Genomic DNA, 26,764 nt, shown 5'->3' with positions numbered 1-26,764 from the left:
ATGTTGGTTTCTAATTAATGATTTTTTTAAAAAATGATAATGTTGTCAGTTTCAGGACACGCACCAATATGTTAACTTAGTTTAAAATAACATAATAAAGGATGTCATAGCTGCCCTACCCTGATGTGCAACCTCAAGCTGTACTGTTCCCCTTTAACTCTGAAACAGTAATCAGAAATAGTATACATTTTTAAAGAAGTTGTTTGTTAATAAAAAGGACGAAGATTTGACTGAAGACACCAGACAACAGCAAAAGGTGCATCCAGGCTTTCCTTCAGCACTATATTATTCAATGGGATGCTTTCCAGATCTCCCAGGAACCCCACTCTAAGGCAAAGCTAATAAGATGTTTTAGACAATGGGAACAACAATCGCCATCTGGATGATAACAGGTGTTTTAGACAATGGCTCAAATAACGTGAGCACAAAGAGTAAGAGCAATCTCAGGATCCGCTTAAACCTGTGGTGTCAACATGAGAAACTAACACTGTGTGTTCCTTAAAGACCCCATGTTACTGGAATAAGTCACTCCTTTTTCAGGATTTTCCTTTAAAGCTGTATGTGAAACCAGGATTTCTGGAACTGCCTACTAGCATTTAGAGATAAGTTTTAGAAAAGGATCAGAAAATCATTCATTTTCCATTTGCATATAAGTGGTCTATAAAATATTACTAAATCTGAAAACTACTGAGTCAATAAATATGAATCTATTTGCACATTGTTTTTGGTTAAATATTGTGCTTTGTGCTTTGAAGCAGCCTCTAACCACAAGACTTTGCATCCAAGAAAAATCTCATAAATTAAAGCTTTCAGAAAAAAATTTTAAAGTAAATTGGTCCTAGCTAAATATCATTTAAACTATCTAGATATTTGTAAAAAATAAAGAAGCTTATTTTTGACTTAAGAAACTGAAATTTTACCCAAGTACCACTACTTGTATTTGGACAATACTGTTAATAATAGTAATAGCTGGTTTCTTGAGCAATTACTATTCAGAAAGAAAGCCTGAATTTCCAAAGATAAGAATAAGAAGTTATGTTCAAACAAAAAAAAAAAAGAAAGAAAATCAGCAGAGAGAAGTTTGTCTGAACTTTGTAGCTTTCTTAACTCTAGCTCTGGTGCTAGAGGCTCTACGGAGAGACGTACCATCTAAAGGGTTAGTAAGGCCACTGCTACTCCAGTCAAACTGGACGGGTGGTAGAGACTCCTAGAGTTGAAAACCAAAAAATCAAAATTAATCAGTACAGGTTGTAGCAACGTAAAGAATCTTTATTAAAAAAAAGAAAACTATTACAGCAAGACCATTAGGCAACAAAGTACCTAAAGACAAAATTTAGATATTTTACAATTTCAGAAGGTTACTTGCAAATGTTAACACAAACTGAAACTGCAAAATTTACAAACAATACAGCTTATTAACATTAGAAGAGTTGTATCTAAGGAACTGAATTATCTTTACATTTTCAAACAAATTTATGAACTGAATCCATGTAAAGATTTCAATCTGTTCTCAAATCAAGATTTAAAGTACTGGTTTGATTACAATTAAAATTTCTAACAAATTTACTGACTTTTTCCATTAAAGTGCCTACATTTATTTTAATTGACTACTTAAATGACTACATAAAACTTCTTAACAGATAATGTAACAGAGAAGGCATCATACTGAAAGTGAGATCTGGGTTATTCAAGGCGGAATAACCACTAAGTAACTAGTAGTATGACCTTGCACAGTTCAGTCAGTTGGTCTCCTTATATATAAAATGCAAAGCTTCAAGGTCCACAGTTTCTAATTCTTTAAATTTTGGAGGAAATTATGAGCCAATAAATGGCTGATAATTTACTTAAAGTGTTGCAAATATTTATTTTAATTGACTTCTCTAATTTAGAAATTATTTTTTAGACACCAGAATTTAATTTTTGTGTGTCAAGCTTGTACAGGAGGCCTCATGCTTATCTTCTCTGTAATCAAGATGAATTTTAGTACAGGTGCTGCCAAAGCAAGCACAGAATCTAATTTTTAATATAATACATAAAAAAAGACACTCAGAACTCGACTATCCTAGATTTTTAGATTTTGTATACCAAAAATATAAAGATGAACAAATATAAGATGGAAGGTAAAATAAAAACATTTTAAAAATGAGAATTCACACTTCATTTTAAGAATATTCTCAGGAGAAAATTTGTTGGCTTTTTCCCTCTTGTTTTGGAAGTAGTATGGAATAACTTGTGTTCTATTAATATTGACATATTTTTTGGGTGTTGCTTACCACTATGCTTTATTGTAAGGTAGGCACCATTAAAACTTATTTTTTTTCTGGTAGGTAAAGTCACTGTTGCCTGTAGGAAAGCAGCATGGATTCGCTATTTTTCCAAGTCTAATCCAGGGATGTCCAACCTTTTTTTTTTTCCTCTGCATACATTAGAAGAATAAAATGAGAGTCATCTTGGGCTACTTAAATAAACACTGAGGAGAGATGATTAGCAAAAAAATTGCTCACAAAATGGTCACAGGTTGGACACCTCTGGTAATCTCATGATATTTATAACACAGTCATTAACATAAGTATTTAGTCTCTAAAAATCTGGTCAAGGCTGGAAGTTGAGGAGGGAGATATGAGCCAAATAATATGCTATCATTAGTTAGCAGGAGCCCAGAGGTAAAGGATGGTTGAGGGGTGACTATTAGAGATGTTCTTTGTGGTGATGGAAGAGTTCTGTATCTTGATTGGGGTGAAGGTTACATGAATCTACTCATGTGATACAGTGTCGAACTGTATACACATATTGTATCAATGTTATATTCCTGGCTTTCATATTGTACTATAATTATGTAAAATTTAACCAGGGGGAAACTGGTGATGGGTACAAGAGACTTCTCTGCAACTTCCCCTCAATCTATGGTTATTTTAGATGAAAGTTAAAAAAAATGCTGGTGAAGACAGGGTGCAATGGCTCCCACCTATAATCCTAACATTCTGGAAGGCTGAGGTGGGTGGATCTCTTGAGCTCAGGAGTTGAAGACCAGACTGAGCAAGAGAGGGACCCTGTTTCTACTAAAAATAGACTAGCCAGGCATTGCGGCAGTAGTCCCAGTTACTCGAGGTTGAGGCAGGAGGATCACTTGAGCCCAAGAATTTGATGTTGCCATGGGCTATGATACCCTATTCAAGGCGTCAGAAAAATATTCTGTTTCAAAAAACAAAAAAAATGCAGATGAAAACCTAGTTACAACCCACTTGCATGAATAATAAATATTTAGATGATCTCAAAAACAAACAAAAAGCTCTAAGCATTTCAGCAGATTCAACTTACTCTACTTCTAGATCACTTGACACCTTTAGTCATAATCAACAATGGATGGACAAAATCTAGGTTTATGCAGTAACAGAATTTCTGAATAAATGGAACAAGCTTTTTTATTAACATGTCTATCTAAATGATATCAAGTAGCTGAATGTTTAGAAATATTTCCGTGATGTGCTGAAATATTTAGCTTCTTAAATAATAGTCAAGTGCTAAACATTAATCAACACTTAGTGTAAATGAAGTGAAGAGGACGACAAACAGGAAAGCTAAGCAAAAAAAAAAAAAGCTAACATTCATAAGTATGGCAACTCAAAAGGGAAAGCACTAGAATGAAGCATTTTAAAACAACTTGAAGCAATGAATGATTGTATGTATGAAACTATCAATGTTTAATGCAGAGACAAAAAAAAACACTAAGGAAACAAGATTGAAACAAAAAGAACAAGAACATGGCACTGTAGACATCAGACTCCAATCGTAGTCTTAGCTGGGACCACTGATTTTGGGTAAATCACTTAGCCTTTCCAAATATGTTTTCTTAGTGTAAAAAGGAACATGGCATTAGATAATCATTTTTTTCTTATTTCTGGTTCAAAAATTCTGATTCACAACTAAAATAGTGTTATCAAGAGAAGCTGCTAGTGGTTAACTAGTTGGATAACCAGTTGACTCTTACCAGTAATGAATAAAGTGTAGTTAATGTATTGATCTTACTGAGGAGGGAATCAGTAATGGCACCATGAATGGTGTGACTGAAATTTAGTAGATAAAAATAAAACAACAGGCTTGGTGTCTGTAGTTCAGTGGCTAGGGTGCCAGGCACATAGACCGGAGCTGGTGGTTCAAACCCAGCCTAGGCCTGCCAAACAACCATGCCAACTACAACCAAAAAATAGCCGGGCATTGTGGCGGGCACCTGTGGTCCCAGCTCCTTGGGAGGCTAAGGCAAGAGAATCACTTGAACCCAAGAGTTTGAGGTTGCTGTGAGCTGTAACACCACGGCACTCTACCAAGGGCAACAAAGTGAGACTGTCTTAAAACAAACAAACAAAAAATAAGTAAAACAACAAAAACAAAAGGTTATTACTGTTCTTTTACTGTTACGCTGTCTTTTCAGGTCAAAGTATCTTAGAAAAATTATTAACAGTTAATTTTTTAGAAATTTAACTTACTAAAAGTCACAATATTTACAAGATTAATGAGTATAACCAATTTGGAAGAAAAAAACAAAACTCACTGGGTACCAAAACTGGAATAGAACAGACAGATCTAAAGGCATACAATGATAATGGGAATTATACAGCTGTGCTAAGTTTGCAAATTACTGTTTAATGGTGCCAAAGACAAACCTAAGAGGAAGGTTTGGTACATATTTTTTTAAAAACACAATGAGGTCTTAAACAAGGTCTTTCCTGACACATTTGCTAAGCTTCTAGAACTAAAGGATATGGCCATGTCATCTGAAAAATATGGCTAGTGAGAAGATATATGCATGGCCAAAAAGTACGATAATATATGTATATGGCATTATCAAAGAATAATGGCAAAACCCCACCATTTTCTATAAAGAGAATCTTTACAATATATTTCAAATGTCTGCTAAATATTTTAACCTGAGCTAGCAGTATGGAGCCAAATAAGCCAATATGGAGGTCAGGCATCTCAGTACAAAATTCTAAGTTAACACATGTTTTTTATTAGGTCATCTGGACTACTCTACTTTTAGTCAAGTCATAATGAAACTATATAAGGAAGACAAAAAGCTATGTAGTATCACTAGAATGAAATGCATTAAGACTGCATCAGCTAGGGAGAAAAATGATAGGCAACAGCTAAATAAGCAATAGTTTATAAGGTTGTAACATGTGGAAGTGGTTGGATGGAAGAAGAGAAGGCAAGTCAAACTAGAAACTACTATTAGTAAGAATAACTCTATTTTCAATAAATGTACTGAGCAGTCACTCAAAATACTCTCCTAATATCTAACACTGTAGAAGAAAGAATATAGACTGAGGTAGAAGTGGAAATGAGCATAGAGGAGGTTGGCCTGGGACAGTAGCTGACTGCCAGAGGGCATATCAGGGCAATGAAAGGAGGGTAACTAAGGACAGAGTCTACCTACTGAGACATTTTACCCAAGGCCATCTTGTCTGCTGTCCAACCATCAAGGCCAGGCATTGTACACATCAGGTCCCCTTGCCTACATTAATTCAGGGCCAATAATAAGCTGGCTTCAAAGTGATATTCAAGCTACGCCCAAGTATAAACCATAGTGGTACACAACAGTAATATTAAATGTTTCTTGAAACACACCTGAAACGGTAGGACCTATGCTTTACACATTATTTTCTAAAGTATGTTCTTCAAAACACTAGTTCTGCAGGTGTTATGATTCCCCTGTCCTCTGGTCCCTGCAGAAAAAGGTCCTGTGGGCAAGTAAATTTGAAAAATAAATTAAAATGAAATAGGATTATTTACCTTTAGACTCTTCAGAGTCCTTAGTGTGTATTATGAAACTCCAACAGTGGTTATGGGGATATGTCATGAAGTATTTCCCAAACTTACTTTACTCTGGGACTCTTTAGTGTACAGTAATACACATTTGGGGAAAGGCTGTTCAAGCATATGTTTTTGTTTTAGATATAACTGAAAGTGATATTTAAGGTTAAGAAACAACAAATATGGCAAGAATGTTTTAGAAATGTTCACTTAAAAATACTAATCTTCTAAAAACACACATACATTTAACTGGTACTGAGTTTCTAACTTGATGTAGAAAGAGTAAGCAAATGAAAATGGCCCATTTTCCCCAGATAAAAAAAGATGGGAGAGGGAATATATATTGGACTGGAAAAAAACAAAATCTGTGCCAAGGAGTTAAGTATAAGAAAGCTTTTTTTTTTTCTTCTTAATCCATAGGATGTTTTGTTGCAGATCACGTCGTTTCAACTTAAATAAGTTTTACTCAAAAACAATAGCTTTCAAGGCAATAAACACACCTAACTTTCATTACTTTATAAAATTTCATAGAATTTCAGGAAAAACATAATAACAGACTTAAAGAGTTCGTATAAATGCAGCGTTTCCCTTTTTTAAAAAATTTTTTTTATTTTTTGAGACAGAGCCTCAAGCTGTCACCCTGGGTACAGTGCCGTGACATCACAGCTCACAGCAACCTCCAACTCCTGGGCTCAAGCAAGTCTCCTGCCTCCGCCTCCCAAGTAGCTGGGACTACAGTTGCCTGGCACAACGCCCGGGTATTTTTTGGTTGCAGCTGTCATTGTTGTTTGGTGGGCTGGGTCTGGATTCAAACCTGCCAGCTCAGGTGTATGTGGCTGGCGCCTTAGCTGCTTGCACCACAGGTGCCGAGCGTGTTTCCCTTCTTGTTGAAAGCTCAGCACTTATCAGATTTGTGTCAATAATTATGATCAGATAATACTTAAACTGCAAGGGACTTCAGAGATACCTGGTCTAGACTTTTCATTTTATAGTTCAAGAGATTAAGGACTGGACAGGTTTAAAAACTTACTCATAAATACCCAGTTCTTGAACTGTGCCTTTTTGTTATTGAAAAGTAAAGATAATTTGTTCATTGTATTCCAAAGGATGTTAACAACCAAAATTCTGTCCATTAATAAATTAAGTTTTAAAAATCTTTTAAAAACTAAAGGTTATAAAGAAAAAAATAGTATGTGTGGATGTATATGTACAAACACATATAATCACATCTATATACACATGGATTTTTTTACCTGGAATTGATCAGATGTACATGGGTTCATCTCTGGTGATATGGTGGCTGTCTGACCAATGGAAGCAATTTTTTCTGCAGCAGACAGTGGTTTCAATGGTTCCTTGGTGGGCTCTAACATACCCTGAAAAAGGTACACTGGCATTAATTGGGGGTGGGGGAAAATGAAGATAAACTCATAAACTTTATAAAAAAGTTAGTCTAGCAGGAGAAAGAAAGAAAATAATAAGCCAGGCTGGAGACAGTAGCTCATGCCTGTAATCCTAGCACTCTGGGAGGCCAAGATGGGAGGACTGATTGGGGTCAGGAGTTTGAGATCAGCCTGAGCAAAGCGAGATCCCACCTCTACTAAAAAAAGAAAAATTGGCCAGGCATGGTGGTGCATGCCTGTAGTCCCAAGCTACTCTGGAGGCTGAGGCAGGAGGATTGTTGGAGCCTAGGTGAGCTAGGGTGAGGCAATGGCACTCTAGCTCAGGCTATAGAGCGAGACTCATAGACTCTTCTCAAACCGCCCCCCCCCAATCCAACAAAAAATAGGTTATCTGGAAAGTACTAAATACAAAAAGGAACTATAATAAACTCTGTTATCTGGAACTCAAGCAACTGGTGCTCTAAAGCAACCAGCAGGTGACCTGGCTTAAAAAAAGTTTAAGCTTGTGCTCTATGCAGTCAGTAAGCTGACACTTCATGCATCAGTCCTAAGGCTTCCATGTGTTCTCCCTAACAGTTTTAAGTGTTAATGTGTGTTAACTAAAGTTGAAAAAATATGGCAATAGTTGAAAAATGTGTTTATTGCCATTTAACTAAAATTATACACTGCATTTATAATTATAAATGCTATTTTACAATATTATTGTACAAATTGCCATTATACAAATTTATTGCTATTTTACAATACAGTAAAACTGTTGCAGTATGTGAAGTTTGTCTTTATTATCTTAATGTCATTTTAATTAATGTATTTCAGTATTAATAGTAAGTCAGTACAGAGCTTATGGTATGGTATAGTACGGAGTATAAAATTAATTAGGCCTATTTTTTTTTCTTTTTTTTGATTCAGAGCCTCAAGCTGTCACCCCAGGTAGAGTGCCGTGTTGTCAATAGCTCACAGTAACCTCCAACTCCTGGGCTTAAGAGATTCTCTTGCCTCAGCCTCCCAAGTAGCTGGTACTACAGGCGCCTGGCAAAATGCCCGGCTATTTTTTGGTTGTAGTTGTCACTGTTGTTTGGCAGGCCTGGGCTGGACGCGAACCTGTCGGCTCTGGTGTATGTGGCTTAGTCGCTTGAGCTACAGGAGCTGAGCCAATTAGGCCTATTTTTAATAGTAACTCTCAAGCAACTGGAAAGTACATTAATCTGGAATCTATCAATCCCCATGGGTTCCAGATAACAGGATGATTACTATAGATTCTTACTTTTATTTACTTACAAAAAAAAGTCACATTATGTTGCCCAGGCTGGCACTGAACTCCTGGGCTTGTGAGATCCTTCCCACTCAGTCTCTTGAGTAGCTGGAACTGCAGATGCATACCACCAAGCCCAAGCCCAGCTATTCTTTTTCTTTCTTTCTTTTTGAGACAAAATCTCACTATGTCACCCTGGGTGGAGTGCCATGGTGTCATAGTTCATAGCAACCAGAAACTCCTGGGCTCAAGTGATTCTCTTAACTCAGCCTCTTGAGTAGCTGGGACGACGGATACCCACGACACCCAGCTAGTTTTTCTATTTTAGTAGAGACAGGGGATCTCACTCTTGCTCAGGCTGGTTTCAAACTCCTGAGCTCAAGAGATCCATGTACCTTGGCCTCCCAGAGTGAGCCAACACTCCTGGCTAGCCCAGTTATTTATTTATTTTTTTGAGACAGAATCTTATTATGTCGCTCTCGGTAGAGTGCTGTGGTGTCACAGCTCACAGAAACCTCAAACTCTTGGGCTTAAGCAATTCTCTTGCTTCAGCCTCCCAAGTAGTTGGGACTATAGGCACCTGCCACAACACCTGGCTATTTTTTTTTTTTTGTAGTTGTCATTGTTTGGGAGGCCTGGGCTGGGTTTGAACCTACCAGGCCTGGTGTATGTGGCTGGCGCCCTAGCTGCTGAGCTACAGGTGCAGAGCCTAGCCTAGCTATTCTTAAATTTTATTTACAGAGAATCTTATAGCACTCTGATGGAAAACATTTCACAATACTATCTTTTGAATCAAAAGTTTTTGAAGCAAGACCCTGTATTTTCAATCAGATATTTTAAAGTACACAGTTATTACCGTCAAATGAAAGCATAAGCACAACCTGGTATAGGAGCCAGGAGGAACACAACAATTTATCATGTCAAGCTCTAAGAACCAAGTGCTTTTACGTTTTAGATGTTAAAACTGCAGTAAGGGACACCATATGTACTACACGCTACATTGTGCCTGAAGTGAGAGCTGGTTCTAAAACATGCCGCATAGTATCATGATGTCTATATCCTTCAATGCGAATTTAGTGTTCAAACCTGTTCTCTGCTAAGGTACTATGGAGCCTTAGTACTTAGTTCCTTGGACTAGAAAAGCAAAGGGACAGTCATTTCCAGAGAGGAAAACATCTTACACGTCTCACTGGGTTTGTTTTCAGTCCAACACACTTTTTTAGTCTGATATTTAGGATGGGTGAAGTACAGGGTGTGTGTGTCAGTATTTGGCATCAACATTCTACCAACAAAAATGGATAATAACCTAGGCCTAAAAAAAAAGCCAAGCTTTTACATGTTTTAATATAGTACCTGATTAAGTACTTAAATATTTTTCAACTAAAAGTTATATCCTAGATAAAAGTCAACCCTTATGTGGGTGGGCAGAATAAACCTGCTACATCAGTAATGTTACAATCTGTAGATTCTAAACTGCGATCCCTCACCTCCCAATAAAGTAGGACATAAAAATAAGACAATTTGCAGGTTCAATTCATAACAATACATGAAAGGCTTTAATTTAGCAGCCAGAAAAATGAAAATAAGTTCACAGTCTAACTCAATACCATATATACATGTATTATACAGGCTCACAGAAAAAACATTTGGCAAATGATTACTGTCTCAACCAGCTTTTCTAATTTGAACTAACACTTAAACCAGTGGTTCTCATATTGTGGTCCCCAAATAGTAGCTTCTGCATCACTCTGTCAGATGTGCAAATTTTCAAGACCTACCCTACACCTACTAAATAAGAAACTCTGGGGATATGGCAGCTTAGCAATCTGTTAACAAGTGTTCTGAGTGATTCTGATTTACACTACAGTTTGAGAGCCAGGGACTTAAATGATCATTTCAGGTATTCCTCCAGATCAGATCAAAGGATTATTGAACACAGCATATGTGTAAAGCACCATGGGAAAAATTCAGGTATAATTACAATTTGGTATTAAAATGAATTAAGTTTATCCCAGCTACTCAGGAGGCTGAGGCAAGAGAATAGCTTGAGCCCAGCAGTTGGAGATTGCTGTGAGCTACAATGCCACAGCACTCTACCAAGGGTGACAAAGTGAGACTGTCTCAAAAAAAAAAAAAAAAGAATTAAGTTTCTAAACAAAAGACACCACAAAGATGGAGGAGGGGAAGATACATTTATATTCACTAAATATAAATAAACTTTGGTATTAAAGCTTATAGAAATAGTAAAATTATTATTAATATTCTGGATTATACTGCATTTATCTACAACAGAAAAGAGTATAGGAATCATCAAGATGTTTTTCAAGTATAAGGCAACCATTTACAGAGAAGCAGAAACTGATTTTTAAAGAAGGCATAGAAAATTTCACAAAACAAATCAAAATGTTCCAATTCAAAATCAATAATTAGTGCTTGTTTATGGAGAAAGTTTGTAGACTTAAAAAAAAGTTCCACAGCAAATTCACTTGCACATGCATCTAATGGATTGTAAAATTTAAATGCTATACTAGAGATTCTTGTTATTTTCTCTTTTGTAAACATAATTTCCCCCATATTTTCAAGTTATTGGTTATAATATATTTTTTAGTTTCAGAGACATTTTAATTCACCAATAACTTAAAGACACACCAAAAAACCATAAACATCAAACTTTAAAATGTGACTGAATCTTGATAAGGCACAGAAGGAAAATGCCTCAGTTTCCCGGGACTACCTGGCATATCTGAAAAAACAAAATTCGACATATTTAAAACATTAGTGGAAGAACTAAGGACCAATATGAGTCCTAGCTCATTTTCATTTACTATAATTTGGTATTTCCAAGCTTTTATATACATCCATAGCCTTGATACTCCATTATTTAAAATCAATAACTGGATTAAAATAAATTATATCTTTAACCTTCAAATACTTCAGCTTCTTTTTTTAAAAGTTTAGAAATGATAATCCTCCAAAAATACATTTTATGAAGAGTTATATACACACTACTAAAATAAAAATAATTTTCAATCTAAAACAAAATAGTCTTTGTAATTAATGAATATAAAAAAATCCTGAAATCAAGACTTGAAGGGATTTGTGAGCTTTAAAAAGATGTATTTATAACCTTAAGATCCCAACACTAAATGCCTTTTTTTTTTTTGAGACAGAGTCTCACTATGTCACCCTTGGCAGAGTGCTGTGATGTCACAGCTCACAGCAATCTCAAACTCTTGGGCTTAAGCGATTCTCTTGCTCCTAAGTAGCTGGGACTACAGGCACCTGATACAAGGTCCAGCTATTTTGTTGTTGTTATTGTAGTTGTCCTTGTTGTTTAGCAGGCTTGGGCCGGGTTCGAATCTGCTAGCTCTGGTGTATTTGGCCAGTGCCCTAACCACTGAGCTACAGGTGCCGAGCCAAAATACCTCTTAAAAAACAAAACAAAAGAAAATACTTTTGTGTCATGGTATATAAGATGACTGTACAGAATAAATTCAGTAATAATGAATACAGGCAGAGACATTTTCATACTTACCAATCCTGCTGCATACATGGGCACTATAACCGGCTGCTTCTTATTGCCTGTGAAGAGCTACACAGATGTTGGAGAGAAAGAACATATATTTAGAGAATAATCTGTCATATAATGAAATAGTCTCCAAAATATGTCTACATTGCTTTATTACATATATTTTAAATGATAAACTGTTAAATTGCCTATACTGGATTATATTTTTAATCTCCTAGTCCACTAAAACAAGAAATATCAGTTGGAAAAACATTTAGGTAGACTGATATTTAAAAGCCAGCATATTCAAAATAAATATTATAAATATCTGAAACAATTATATTTATTTTTCTGAGGAACTAGCTTATCACAGCTTGAACAGAGGTATAATAGAATTTAAAGGATTTTTCTTTTTTTAAATTTCAGATTAATATCAGGGTACAGACAATTAGGTTACATTGTTTGGATCTGTTAGGTAAAGTCCAAGTTGCAGTTGTGCCCCTCCCTCAACTAAAGGATTTTTTTTTTTTTGCAGTTTTTGGCCGGGGCTGGGTTTGAACCTGCCACCTCCGGCGTACGGGGCTAGAGCCCTACTCTTTTGAGCCACAGGTGCTGCCCCCAACTAAAGGATTTTTGAAGGTACTGACAAACTCACAATGTTTCTGGTGTCTATTCCCAAAGAGCATAAAAGCTTCTTGTTGCTATGGGAGCCGCCCCACTGATATCTTAAGCCATGTGCATCATGGATATCCTGTAGCTCTGTCCACACATCCAGCAGTTCCCTGCAAAGGCCAGGATGAAACCACCAATAATAGTTACTCAAAAGCTTTTATCATATATTTCTACTTATAATGCTACGCAGGACATACATTTGAATTAATCTTGTGGGGGTATTTTTGCAGTTTTTGGCCAGGGCCAGGTTCGAACCCACCACCTCCGGCGCATGAGGCCGGCACCCTACTCCTCGAGCCACAGGTGCCACCCAAGATGTGCATACAATTACCTGAATGAAATCCAGAACCAACATTTAATAGTCAATGGAAAATGAACTAAGTTAAAACTTGTATTAAACAATATGCCAGGAATCAAGCAGAAATTTAGCCTGTGTGTTATTCTTATAAAACAAAAAAATTCAAAAGAAGAAATCATTGAACTACCATCTTAATACAGCTATTTAATATTTGTTTTCTTTTTGCGTCTTGGTCCATAAACACAGTTACAATTATAGCACATACATAATTTTGTATTCAGATTTTAAGCATTTCCCAGTCTACATACCAGGTCAGACAATTACGTTTGTTACATACTTCATTGCTGAATACTACTGCCATCACCCTCCCCTTGGCCATCTAGTGACCCTAGTGAGATTCAGCAATGAGGTATGCAGCACTTTTCCTAGGATGTTTGTGAACTTAATTGTCCAACTTTGTATGTATCTTTTTCAACAGCTGTGTAATGTTTGGTTAGGTAGATGCACCACCATTTATCTAGCCACAATCCTACAGTTCTAACTAAATTGTTATCCTTTGGCTCCTATTAATAGTAAGGAGGTGAAGAGCTTCCTATATTTAATAGTATGTGTTGTTGTATAGTTGTATATACTTCCTTAGAATAAACCTTCTAGAGACAGACTACTGTATCCAACAGTATGAACTGTCTGTATAACTAGCATATCACCCCCCTACATCTATGCTTGATCTTAGCCAAAAAGCAGAGAAGCAATGCTCCCCCACATTTATACAGTTTCAAGATGGCAAAATATAAACATTTTTATTCCCTTCTCATTTCAGAAATCACCCAAAACAAAAATTAAGATGCAAAACCATAATCTCCAGCTTCTTCTTCTTTTTTTTTTTTTTTTTTGCAGTTTTTGGCCGGGGCTGGGTTTGAACCTGCCACCTCCAGCATATGGGGCCGGCGCCCTACTCCTTTGAGCCACAAGGGCCACCCCATAATCTCCATCTTCAATGAAATTAAGAGATACTTAAAACCCTGTATGACAAATATTCAGGTCATAAAGAGGGATGAAGGCGTAGTAATTGACTTATAGCTAAACGGAAAGAGAGACCTGGAAAGGCTTTCAGAGGTGGAGAGTAATAAAATGCAGAAGAACAGCCATGGAACATGAATAACTTTGAAATTAAAATAAGAAAATCAATCTATACAAGAATCTTATTTTCTGTATCTATAAAATAAGAAATTCAATCTATAATCTGAAATCCAATAATTATAGGAGTTCTAGAAAGATAAAACAAGAGACAATGGAGGAAAGGAAATAATTGTCAGGGTAATAATACAAAACAAACACCCAATACTGAAGAATACAAGCTTCCAGATTGAATGGTCCTACCTGGGGTCAGTCCAACGAATAAAATAAAAGATTTACACCAAGATATTTCATTGTGAAGTTTCAGAATATCAGCAAAAAAGAGATCTTAAACTGTAAATATAATGTGAAAACAGAATAAAAAAATTTGCCTCCCATGTATCTTTTTTTTTTTCACTAGGCTATTAGAGGATATGCTCCAGCAAAACAGGATGAAGGGAAGTCCCAACTCAACATACATGTAAGAGGTCTAGTTTGAAACCATTCTAGAAGAGAACGGGACCATGGTAGGAAGAATTTTCCAGGAAAAAAACAAATGGAATGGACAGTCTGATAGGTTTGATCAGAAGCAAAATTGTAATAACAGATGGTTGGAAGTTAGGGAAAGACTCAGTAAATGAAAAAGAGTGGTAATTATTAAGTTCAAGGAAAAGTTGCACTATAAAGGAAACAATGGCTTAGAAATGAACAATATTTACATGATTATAAAAATGAAAATACCAAATAACCAAAAAATGACATAATATATTGGGAAGATGAAGGGAGGAGAAGTGCAGAAGATCTAAATTTCCTTTTTTTTTTTTTTGGAAGTTATAAAAAATTTATTTCCCCCCTCCAAACTTAACAGTTATAACTAAAGTTTATGCTGTTATAAACAAAATTACCATAGAAATGTTTATGACATGAAAATATTAAAAAAAACTGTCATAGAATGTTTTATTTTAAATTTGCTGTTCAAACTTTCAAAAACAACACACATGGCAAAAAAATTTCTATTTTTGAACTGCCTTTTCTATGTGACAATTACAATATCTTTCAATTTTGTACGTTCATGGTATTCTTAAAGGCAACAATGTCAATTTTTCTGCTTTGAAAACAGTTCAGTTTATGTTCTGAAATTGCTTAAAATGACAACTTTTTCCTTTTAGTACCCTCCTACTGCCCACATTAATGATATAATTCAACATACTACTAATAAGTTATTGAGAGGTATAAAAATCAACTCCCAACTCTAAGTTAAATTGCACTTCTATCTAAAACAAGCATTTTCCTAAGCCATTATACTCAGCTACTTTTCTCAAAAATATTTCCATATTTCCATTCTGATATAAGGGTTTATGTGAGATATAATAGTTTCATCTCTTACTCCTAACAGAACTCATGCTGTACTTTTTTGAAAAAGTTTACAAAATATAATTCCTAAAAACAACCTCAACATGAGATAATAGAGGAGGAAGAAACGTATCAGACAAAGCCTAATTTTTCACATAAGAAAGTAAGTACGTTTTTAAAGCTCCAGTATTACATTCCTTGAAAAAATTCAGAATGTGCTTTGGTCATTACTTAAAAGATGATCTAAATTTCTATTTATTATACGAGAAGTCAAAAGATTATATATAACATTGACTGATTAGAATACTGATTTACAAGCATCAGAAGAAATATCCCCAAAGTAGAGACATGCAGGGAATTTAAGTGTTTTAGCACAGTATGATTAAACTTTTACCATAACTTTTTGAACCTTTGTTTTAAGATAAACTTATAAATAGCACAGCTGAAACTAATAAAAACACATTGCTATCTGACAGCCATGTAGTACTTACCCATTTTCAGGTAAGGCCTCTCTTGTTTTTACTGGCAAGGTGCTTGTTTCCAGCAAGTGCTTCAGGGAAGTAACTTCCTCTTCGGCATCAGGGACAAACGTGGAAGGAAAACACGCTTCGAAAATTCGCTCCAGGCGGTTTAGTAAAGCTGTCTGCATCAAAATATCCCCCAAAAGTTTATTTTCAGTTTTCTAATTTTAATAATGTCGTAGTTTTATCTCTCTTTCTCTCACACACACATAAACATAGCCTGCTCACTACTTTAAGAGAGTGAGGAAAAACTATTCAGACACAAAAAACACTAAGTGAAAGGAACATAATTACCCATTGAACATTGTTCTAAATGATTACTTTAAATAATCACAGTGGTGACACAGTAGGTGACAAGTAACTACATACCAAATACCATTACCTGCATTATCCTACTTAATCCATTACAAAATTCTACAAAGAAGAAATTATTGCCCGGTTGTACAGTGAGAGAGCGATCTCAACATCTGAATAATCTGCCCAAAGCAAAAACAAAAAACCAGACAGCATTCCTATTTTTCCCATCACACTCGAATGTTTCTTATTACCACTCTTGTACTCTAGATTTCCAAACAGTAAGACTGGATGCCTGTGAAAAGTATTATGCTCGTATATCTGAACAGAGACCTTTTCTTGGACATAAACACTTGAATTTGGAAAGCCTTTTGAAATATTTTTGCTACTAATAGTACAAACTAAAGTAGGAAAAAAAAATCTCAATTTTTACAATAAGAAACTTAACAGCTCATTTATCATTTTGTTGATCTATTATCTTTTAGAAATTGCATTTCTCTATCCTTCTTTGTTGTATATATATGTGTATGTTTGAATAGAACACTATCTTTCTCCAAGTAAAGCCTGAATATTTATAGGGTATTTTCAATGAGTACAAAGATAAATTCTTTGGTACTTTTGTTAATTAAAAGTTGTTGGATTTGTATTAACTTACTTTTTCTGGGTACCATTAGGTTTATCACACGTGTGCAACCTACAATAACATTTACTTTCGTTTTCCTAGCTGCATTTCAGAAACATGTAAGATATTTTTCAACTCAACCCAATTTACTGTTTAAACATCAAATAGGAACACAAATTGTTAATAAGTTAAAGCCTGTTGGGAGATTAAGTATACCATTAAATTGATACAAGAAATGCCACATCATGGTATTATAGTACTTCCTGCCAAGTAACAAAAACACTTGATTTCTGTTGTGTAATATAGCCAGCAACCAAGAAAATGAAAAACAAAAGGAAAAATTTTCATAAACATATTTTCCATACCAAAATCTCTTTTCTGGAAGCTGTACCAGAAACAAAAAACCTTAACATTGAATAATTAGTCTCAGGGTACTCTTCTGCTACCTCTACAACAGTTACTCTAACACCATCATTATATTCATATGTGTGATATGGGAAAAGGTTCTCACTGCCAATTATAAAACCTAAAGTAAAGGGTAGACTCAAGATCCCAAGGCTTATGAAACCTGAGTGCGTCAAGGGGACCGGGCACTTACTTGCTTCAACAGAGGGAATGGACAGACATTATTTTGAAAAGGATCATATAACCACCTAATTGGAAACATGACAAGCGTTGACTCCTCCTGGGCAAGGAAGGTAAACATCAAATCACATATGACCAAATTTTATTTCTCTGTAAATTAAATCTTTCCCGTATCCTCTTTGTTATCCTTTTAATGAGACAGAAAAAAATGTTTATCATAAGAAGAAATGACTGTAAGACCTATTCAATCATTTGGGCTATATAAAATTATCAGGCCTTAAGTATATTCTCAAATGAGTAGAATGTATTTGAGGAAGAAAAAGATTACATTAACCTAATCAACTCAATTTTTACTTTTTCCCTGACCTTTCTCCACAAAGTATATAAACTGAAATTTGTAAAGAAAGTATATAAACTGAAATTTGGAAATTGGTAAAGAGTTTCACATATCTTTAGGATTAGATATTAAATTAGATTGTTTGAAATCTTTTGTTGAATGAGCTACAGCAAATTAGTTATCTTTTCCATAACAATACAGGTTTTGCAGACCATCTGTAAACAAATAAGTATGGGTGTGTTTCAGTGAAACTTTATTTACAAAAATGGACAGCAGGACAGATTTGACTCTTGGGTCATGGTTTGCTGACTTGTGAAATACAGGAATACATAACAAACAAAAAACTAGGACCCAGTAACAACAGCACTGCCCACCACAAGGAGGGAACTCAACAAGTCAGCAAGAAACAATATATGGCAAAATGAGCAATGACTTTGATTAAAATTAAATTTGCTCTGATATTTTACTTTTAAAAGTTTTATCAAATTTTGGCTCAGTGCCTGGAGCACAGTGGTTATAGTGTCAGCCACATACACCAAGGCTGGTGGGTTTGAACCCAGATAGGGCCAACTATAGCAACAATGACAACTGCAACAGAAAAATAGCTGGGCGTTGTGCAAGTGCCTGTAGTTCCAGCTACTTGAGAGACTGAGGCAAAAGAATTGCTGAAGCCCAAGAGTTGGAGGTTTCTGTGAGGTGTGATGCCACAGTACTCTACTGAGGGTGACATAGTAAGACTCTGTCTCGGCTCAGCGCCTATGGCTCAAGTGGCTAAGGCGCCAGCCACATACACCTAAGGTGGCGGGTTTGAATCCCCAGCCCAGGCCCGCCAAACAACAATGATGGATGCAACCAAAAAAAAAAAAAAAAATGGCCAGGCGTTGTGGCGGGCGCCTGTAGTCCCAGCTACTTGGGAGGCTGAGGCAGGAGACTCGCTTGAGCCCAGGAGTTGGAGGTTGCTGTGAGCGTGATGCCATGGCACTCTACCCAGGGGGATAGCTTGAGGCTCTGTCTCAAAAAGACTCTGTCTCAAAAAAAAAAAGTTTTATCAAATTTCAGCCATCCACAAGACCCGTTTGATGGTGTTAGGGCATCCATCCTGTAAAATGAGCTTCTCACTACTAACTTATGGTAATAAATAATGCCAAATTTCATTTACTACAATTCCAGTAAATAAATGGATGATACAATTATAACACTTCAATAGAGGGCTGCAGACCCAGGAACTATGGCTCAGTCTCTGCATTTATAAACTGGAGATATCAATATATCTCCACGGTGGCACCTGTGGCTCAAAGGAGTAGGACGCCAGCCCGATATACCAGACGTAGTGGGTTCAAACCCAGCCCTGGCCAAAAAAAAAAAAGAATATCTCAGAGAATAAATAATAAATTAGATGAATTAGAGGATTAAATACTTGGCATCCAGTATAGGTTTCAGAAATGGCAGCTTTTATCATTACTACTGTTATTAGACAGATGACAGCCTGCCAGGGAATAAAATAAATGAGTGTCCCAGAACTAGGTTCAAAGCTCACTGAGGATGTTGTTTCTCCACCATTAGTTAGCACTTTAAGTCATTATGAAAATACTTGTCTCAATCTACCAATTTCCACTATATTATATAACAAGAAATTGAGTAATCCAAGTATTTTGCATTCTCTCCAAGATCTGAGCTGGGGGGGAAAAAGTGCCTAGTTTTTTAAGAGCCTCGGTTATTAAAGAAAACTGTTACTGTTACTCCTTATAGATTTTAAACTTTGGATGTTGGTTATTGCCAATAGGCATTTATGACTTAAATTTGATTGCATTACAAAACACAAAGTATATAAACCACACAAAGTATACTGAAGAGTACTTTGCTTCCCCAAGAACACAAAAAAGTTAAAAGTTAACAATTTTAACTGTTAAAAGTTAAGTAACATGGTCCAACTAACTTAGTAAGTAGAACAGGTACAAGAATATAACTAAAATAATGTGCAGAAGAAAACTCAATCTACCACAAGATTTTCTCTTGTGACCAGGCAGGTTTTTTCAAAAAACAGATTTTCTAAGCAGATTGTAATGAGACACTTGTACTTTTAGAATCACTATTATTTTGAGTATAAAATTTAAGCACCTGAGATAAAAGGTGCATCATAACTGATACTAGCAAAGATTTCAAGTTTCTTTGTTTTCCAGAGTTTCCTTTTTTGGTAAATAAATTAAATTTTTAAATATACATAATTTCCCCCTCAATACTAGTTCTATGTACGCAAGTAAACTAAGTCCATAGTAAAAGTTAGCATTACATCAAAACTAGTGTTGAAGGTTGGGTGTGGTGGCTCACATCTATAATCCGAAACTTTAGGAGGCTGAAGTGGGAGGATCACTTGAGGCCAGGAGTTTAAGATCAGACTGGGTAATGTAGTAAGACCCCATTTCTTAAAAAAAAAAAAAAAATTCCAGCAGTCACAGCAACTTGGGAGGCTAAGATGAAGAATCACTTGCACCCAGGAGTCATAGGTCGCAGTAAGATATGATGGCGATGCCACTACTCTAGGCAAGGTAACAGAGTTAAGACTGTCTCAAATCAAAACAAAACAAAAACTAGAGTCAATAAAGTAAAATACTAAACTTTGATTTATCTTAATGTTTATGAGTAGAGAAACTATTTATATTACCCTGCTTAAATGAACTCCTGTTTCTTTCTTTTTTTTTTTTCTTTGAGACAGGGCCTCAAGCTGTTGCCCTGGGTAGAGTGCTGTGACAACACAGCTCACAGCAACCTTTAATTCCTGGGCTCAAGCAATTCTCCTGCCTCCACCTCCCAAGTAGCTGGGACTACAGGCGCCTGCCACTACGCCCAGCTATTTTTTGGTTGCAGCCGTCATTGTTGTTTGTTGGGCCCAGGCTGGATCTGAACCCGCCAGCTCAGGTGTATGTGGCTGGCGCCTTAGCCACTTGAGCCACAGGCACCAAGCCTGAACTCCTCTGTTTCTATATAGAATACCTCTAGCCACACAGAAAGTCTACTAGTTTTGATTAAATGAGGACACCTAATTTTTAAAACTCCTTGTAGCCAATTAACTCAGAAAAGAACTGCATACAACAATGACATTTAACATTTTATAGTATATGTGGACTTTTATTAGATGTAAAATGCCAAGGAAATACTTTATCATTTGGAATGAGTGGTAAAGTCAGACTGGCTGAGCTCTAGTTTCCTTAGGCCCATGAGGCAGCACAGGTAAAACAAACAATATTAGTATAACCCAGTTCAGGAAAAGTGGGGACATAAATTCAACAAAACAAAACAAACAAACAAATAAACAAAACAAAGGATGTTCTCTGAAAACCTACTCAGAAACGGAAAAGCTTGATATGGTTGCATTATACAGTAAACTCCCCATTATCTGGAACTCAAGCAACTGAAAGTTTAGTGCATCACACCTGCAGCTCTTGTATGTTCTTACAGTTTTAACTGCTAACGTGTGTTACATGAAGTTGAAAAATCATGGTAGTGAAAAGTGTATCGACTGCCATTTAACTAAAATTGTGCATTGCATTTACACAGCTGTTTTATAATACAGTAAAACTGTTACAGTAAGTGAAGTTTGTCTTAGCCTTAATTTTCAATGTTAATATCAAGTGTATTTCAATGTTAATATCAAGTCAATACGGAGTTTATGATATGGCATAGCATGAGGTATTGAATTAGTTTTGCCTGTTTTTATTTTTGTTTCTTTGATATTTTTTTATTATAAAAGTAAAAGAAAAGTGGGTAACATAAAATTAGTGGGATATTTGACATTGTATTTGAGGAATTAATGCATCAACATCTGATTTGATGGAAATAGTTGCAATTTCAGTGAGTTCTCAAGGTGTTTATCAGATATTTTGGTTCTAATTTTACTCTTAATGTGCTTCACTCTTGGAAACAGTTGCTTGCTAATGTAAGTGCTGCCAAAAAGCAATGACACAAATAAGGCGTGACTGGGAGAGCAAGGAAGGTTTGTCTCTGGGAAGATAAGGCCTATACAAGTTCAGTAAAGAAACATGATCAATTTTTTCTTTAAATTAAATGTCAGACTGCAGCTCTATGATTCCATTTGAAAATTGGCAGGTTATATATTTATGTCGAATAAAAATGGAGTCACAAATGCACCAAAATATTATTTTCCCAGAAATCCTGAAATCTGTCTCCAAATTCTTGAATCAAATCAAAAAAGCAAGCCTGCATATTTTCACCATTCATAGGACTTTGTTTAGCCAACATGTTGAAATAATGCATAAGACTGTTTGCCTTAATTTGAGCTTGCCATAATTTCAGTTACATTTGGAACACTGTTATGGTCTGAAACATTGTATTGATAAGTTGGTTTTCACCTTGAAGATTCATGTTTAACTCATTTAAATGAGCAGTTAAATCCACTAAAAATGCTAGATCTGTAAGCCAGTTTTCATCATCAAGTTCTGGCATAAATTTATTTTTTGATACCATAACCGACTTTATAACATGTTGCAAATCATAAAATCTTTTCAACATTTGGATTCAACTTAGCCATCTTACTTGTGAAAAGTAAATGATGTCATAGTCAGCATCAAGTCCCTTGGTCCTTATGAAAATCACAGTCTTGATGACGATTTGCATGATGTTACACATTTTTAAAGGTTTTGCACATGAATGTACTTGATGTACTACATAATAACACTTTCTTAAACCTTGAGTTTGGGGCAGCAATTGCATCATCTTCCATTTATTTTACTTTTATTTTTTATTTTATTTATTTTATTTTGAGAGAGAGCCTCAAGCTGTTGCCTTGGGTAGAGTGCTGTGGCATGACAGCTCACAGCAACCTCCAACTCCTGGGCTTAAGCAATCCTCTTGTCTCAGCCTCCAAAGTAGCTAGGACTACAGGAGCCTGCCACAATGACTGGCTAATTTTTGTTTGCAGTTGTCATTGTTGTTTCGCAGGCCCGAGCTGGATTTGAACCTGCCAACTCTGGTATATGTGGCTGGTGCCTTAGCCACTTGAGCTATAGGCATCAAGCTGATCTTCCATTTATTTTACAAGTCCCTCTCTTTTACCTGCCATTGCCATGGCACCATAAGTAACTATGCCAGACATGTTGACAACAGATAAAGAAAATTGCTTTAGCATGTTTTTTACTGCTTCATATAAATTTCTTTATTTTTTGAGACAGAGTCTTACTATGTCACACTTGGTAGAGTGCTGTGGCATCACAGCTCACAGCAACCTCAAACTCTTGGGCTTAAGCTATTCTCTTGCCTCAACCTCCCAGCAGCTGGGACTAAAGGCACCTGCCACAACGCCTGGCTTTTTTTTTTGTTATTGTTGTCATTGTTGTTTAGCAGGCCCTGGCCAGGTTTGAACCCACCAGCCCCAGTGCATGTGGCCAGCACCCTTACCACTGAAATACAAGCACCGAGCCATAAATTTGAGTTAGCTGTATCTTTTGATGGCACTAAAGAAGCCATTTCTTCAGTGACATTATATTCGTCTTCAATAAAAAGGCAAGTTGAGCCGTATGTGTAGCATTAGTGGTATCATCTATCACCAAACCATAAAATTTTAAATTAGCAGCTTTACTCTCTCAAACTTTTTTCGACAGATTTTCTTACTTCTTCAGTTCACCTAGTCATAGTCTAGTGAGACAAACTGATTTTAGAAATATCTCCCTTTTTTTCAGGGCAAATTGTATCTGCCATGCTTTCCTGTACATTGCTTAATAAACTATCATTAATTTTTTAAAATTTTTTTGCTATTAAGTATAAGTTTCTACAATAGAATCCATCTGAGTTGTAACTTTTAGAAAAAAATTTCTATTTTTTTAAAATTTGTTTAATAGAAGGGTATATGATTAGGTTACATTGTTTGCATTTTTTAGTTAATGTCCCAGTTGTAGTTCAGTCCTTCATCCAAGAGGTATGCCATATCCCCCTACATTGTACCCATTAGGTGGGAGCTTACTGAGCCCCTCCCCCACCCTATTCTTGAATTTAATTGTGTTTTTCTCTCATATGGGCCTGTAGTTGTTCATCTACTAGTTTTAACTCAGTATTGAGTACATGGGGTGCTTGTTTTTCCATTCTTCAGATACTGCATTAAAGAGAATGTTCTTCAGCGCCATCCAGGTAAATATAAAAAATGTAAAAAATTATGGCTGAATATTATTCCTTTACTGAATAATGGTATACGTATTCAGCAGTTTCTTAATATGGAATAATTAAAGTATATGGAATGTACTTTTCCAATTAAAGTATATGGAATTCAATAATTCCATTAATGAATATGGTATATGTATTCAGCAGTTTATTAATCCATTCGTGGATTGATGGTCACTTGGTTTGTTTCCACATCTTTGTGATTGTGTATTGAGCTGTTATAAACATTCTAGTACAAATTCTTTTATAAAACATGATTTTTTTTCCTTCTGGGTAGACACCTATTAATGAAACTGTGGAATTAAATGGAAAGTCTACTTTTAGCTCTTTGAAGATTTGCCGTACTTCTTTCCAAAAGGGGTATATTCGTTTGCAATTCCACCAACAGTGTAAGTGTTCCCTTCTCTTCACACCCACGCCAGCATCTCCAGCTTTGGGACTTAGCAAAGGGGCTATTCTTACTGGGGTTAGATGATATTGCAAGGTGATTCTGGTTTACGTTTCTCTGATGATTTGGGGTGATGAGCATTTTCATTTTGTTTGTCTCATAAAAACTACATGAGAGATAACAATATTATCCCCATTTCCTGGTTGAGAAAAAGGGAGCACTTGCCCATGGTGACATGAAAAGTGGGGACGCTGAATTCTTACTCAGAAAGTATAGCTTCAACATAGGTGCTCATTACTATCTTGTCATTAAAAGTTCTAAGTTTAATTTCTAAAAATTACAGAGCTTTGCGGGCAGGGACTATGTTTTATTCTTGATCTCTAGTATCTAGGTTCTACACATAGTACATGAATGCTAACTAAATTAATGGTTACTGTAGTATTAAAAAAATTTCATAAGTACTTCCTACTCATGACAGTACATGTTATTGTAAGCCATGTAAAAACTTCTGTACAGTTAGGCATAGTTACATAACATATACCAGCTGAATGCCTTTCATTTCATATACTGTACTATGCTCGATGATCTACATGTGTTACTCTATGAATCTTCTAAAAGAAACTCTACAATGTAAGTAGTATTGCCTCTGTATTACAGAGGAAGAAATTAAAGCTCAGTGTGATTAACATAATTAACCGCAGTCTTACTGCTGGTATGATGTACAGCAAGGATCTGATCCAAAGTCTTATTCCAAAGCCACCATTCTTTTCACCACATCCTGGTTTTACCCACTTTTTGTGGTCTTTAAACGTTTCTATCTATTAGATAAGAGATTCATCTGTTAATTCCTGAGTTGATGACTATATTTGAAAAAAAACAAACAATTTCATCTAATACTAGAATTCACAGTTTTTAACAAAGTTGTAAATTCCTACTTAAGAGTGCCACATTCTGGCTCGGCGCCTATAGCTCAACCGGCTAAGGCGCCAGCCACGTACACCTAAGGTGGAGGGTTCGAATCCCCAGCCCGGACCCGCCAAACAACAATGACGGCTGCAACCAAAAAATGGCCGGGCGTTGTGGCGGGCGCCTGTGATCCCAGCTACTTGGGAGGCTGAGGCAGGAGACTCGCTTGAGCCCAGGAGTTGGAGGTTGCTGTGAGCTGTAATGCCACGGCACTCTACCCAGGGGGACAGCTTGAGGCTCTGTCTCAAAAAAAAAAAAAAAAAAAAAAAAGAGTGCCACATTCTAAATGAATATGAGTGAAACAAATACACAAACATTTAGCATACTAAAATATTTATCTGAGGCTATAATACCAACTAAATAAAACAGCATTTATGCCAATTACTGAAACTTTAAACATTTTCAGCCCTGAAGTACAAAAAGGAAAAATAGTATTCAGTTCATCCTTGAATATGGAGTAAGGAAACTGGTGGCTTGCTCATATCCTTCTATTCATATATGTGCCAAATTCTAAGCCTGGCAAACAGCAGCATATCTGGCCATTAAACATTTTAAGAACTGGGGCTCTGATAAATGTTGAGTTGAAAATCAAATGCTGTTCAAGGCAGGTGCCAGACTCCTTTTTAATTTTCTCTATTAGTGTTCAATGTTATGAACTAAAGGAGATCTGCTATTTGGACAGAAGTGCACTTGTGTTCAGAAGAGCTCCAACCTATCAAAGCTATTCTGAGAATGGTAACTAGCCCAAAGTAGGGGCTTTTGCTCTCAAAATAGCTTGACAGATGAGTATACTGCTAAGAGCTCAAACTAGAGGTACTCCGACATAAATTCTGATTTGCCTTTCTGTTACTTTTCACCATTAACCAAAAAATACAGTTGGCAATATTACTTTCTACACTAGGGAAGACCATTTTTCAAGAAGTTTGTTTCTGAGATTATTCAGTAACAGCTGACATTTACTGTACATTTTCTATGTGCAAAGCAATGTGCTAACCACCTTCACAAGCACCATTTCATTCTATCTAATGATATTAGATAACCTGGATCTAATCTAGAAGTATGACCTTGTTTTTTTGGAGACAGAGTCTCAAGCTGTTGCCCTGGGTAGAGTGCTGTGGTGTCACAGCTCACAATAACCTCAAACTCTTGGGTTTAAGCGATCCTCTTGCCTCAGCCTCCCAAGTAGCTGGAATTATAGGCACCTGCCACAATGCCTGGCTATTTTTTTTTTTTTTTGGTTATAGTTGTCATTGTTGTTTGGTGGGCTGGATTTGAACCTGCCAGCTCCGGTGTATGTGGCTGGTGCCTTAGCTGCTTGAGCTACAGGCGCTGAACCTATGACCTTGTTTTTAATCACTATACTGTATATCCAGGGCTGACTTACACAGCAGGCCAGGGCCTGAGGCCATAATACCTTAAGGGGTCAATGAAAATGTTTTAATATGTAATGATAATATGTTCATTTTTATA

General features: G+C 36.1%; 1 protein-coding gene across 3 annotated transcripts in view; it reads right to left on the bottom strand.

Moving 5' to 3' along the window:
- Positions 1-26,764, bottom strand: part of AFTPH (aftiphilin) — an 80,155-nt gene that overhangs the window by 14,860 nt on the left and 38,531 nt on the right. For 2 of the 3 annotated variants that reach the window (XM_003787961.3, XM_003787960.3), the window contains exons 3-7: positions 15,905-16,056; positions 12,630-12,756; positions 12,002-12,058; positions 7,065-7,187; positions 1,147-1,207 (exon numbers count right to left, since the gene is read on the bottom strand). In XM_003787961.3, the coding sequence (XP_003788009.1) occupies positions 1,147-1,207; positions 7,065-7,187; positions 12,002-12,058; positions 12,630-12,756; positions 15,905-16,056 (520 nt within the window). The remainder of the gene's footprint in view (positions 1-1,146; positions 1,208-7,064; positions 7,188-12,001; positions 12,059-12,629; positions 12,757-15,904; positions 16,057-26,764) is intronic. The other variant, XR_002772836.1, reaches the window with a different exon arrangement.

Source organism: Otolemur garnettii, unplaced genomic scaffold, assembly GCF_000181295.1.
Source record: "Otolemur garnettii isolate 467f Iridium unplaced genomic scaffold, OtoGar3 scaffold00024, whole genome shotgun sequence".
Taxonomy (NCBI): domain Eukaryota; kingdom Metazoa; phylum Chordata; class Mammalia; order Primates; family Galagidae; genus Otolemur; species Otolemur garnettii.
Note: the sequence above shows the minus strand (reverse complement) of the source record. Positions and strands in the feature narration are given on the sequence as shown.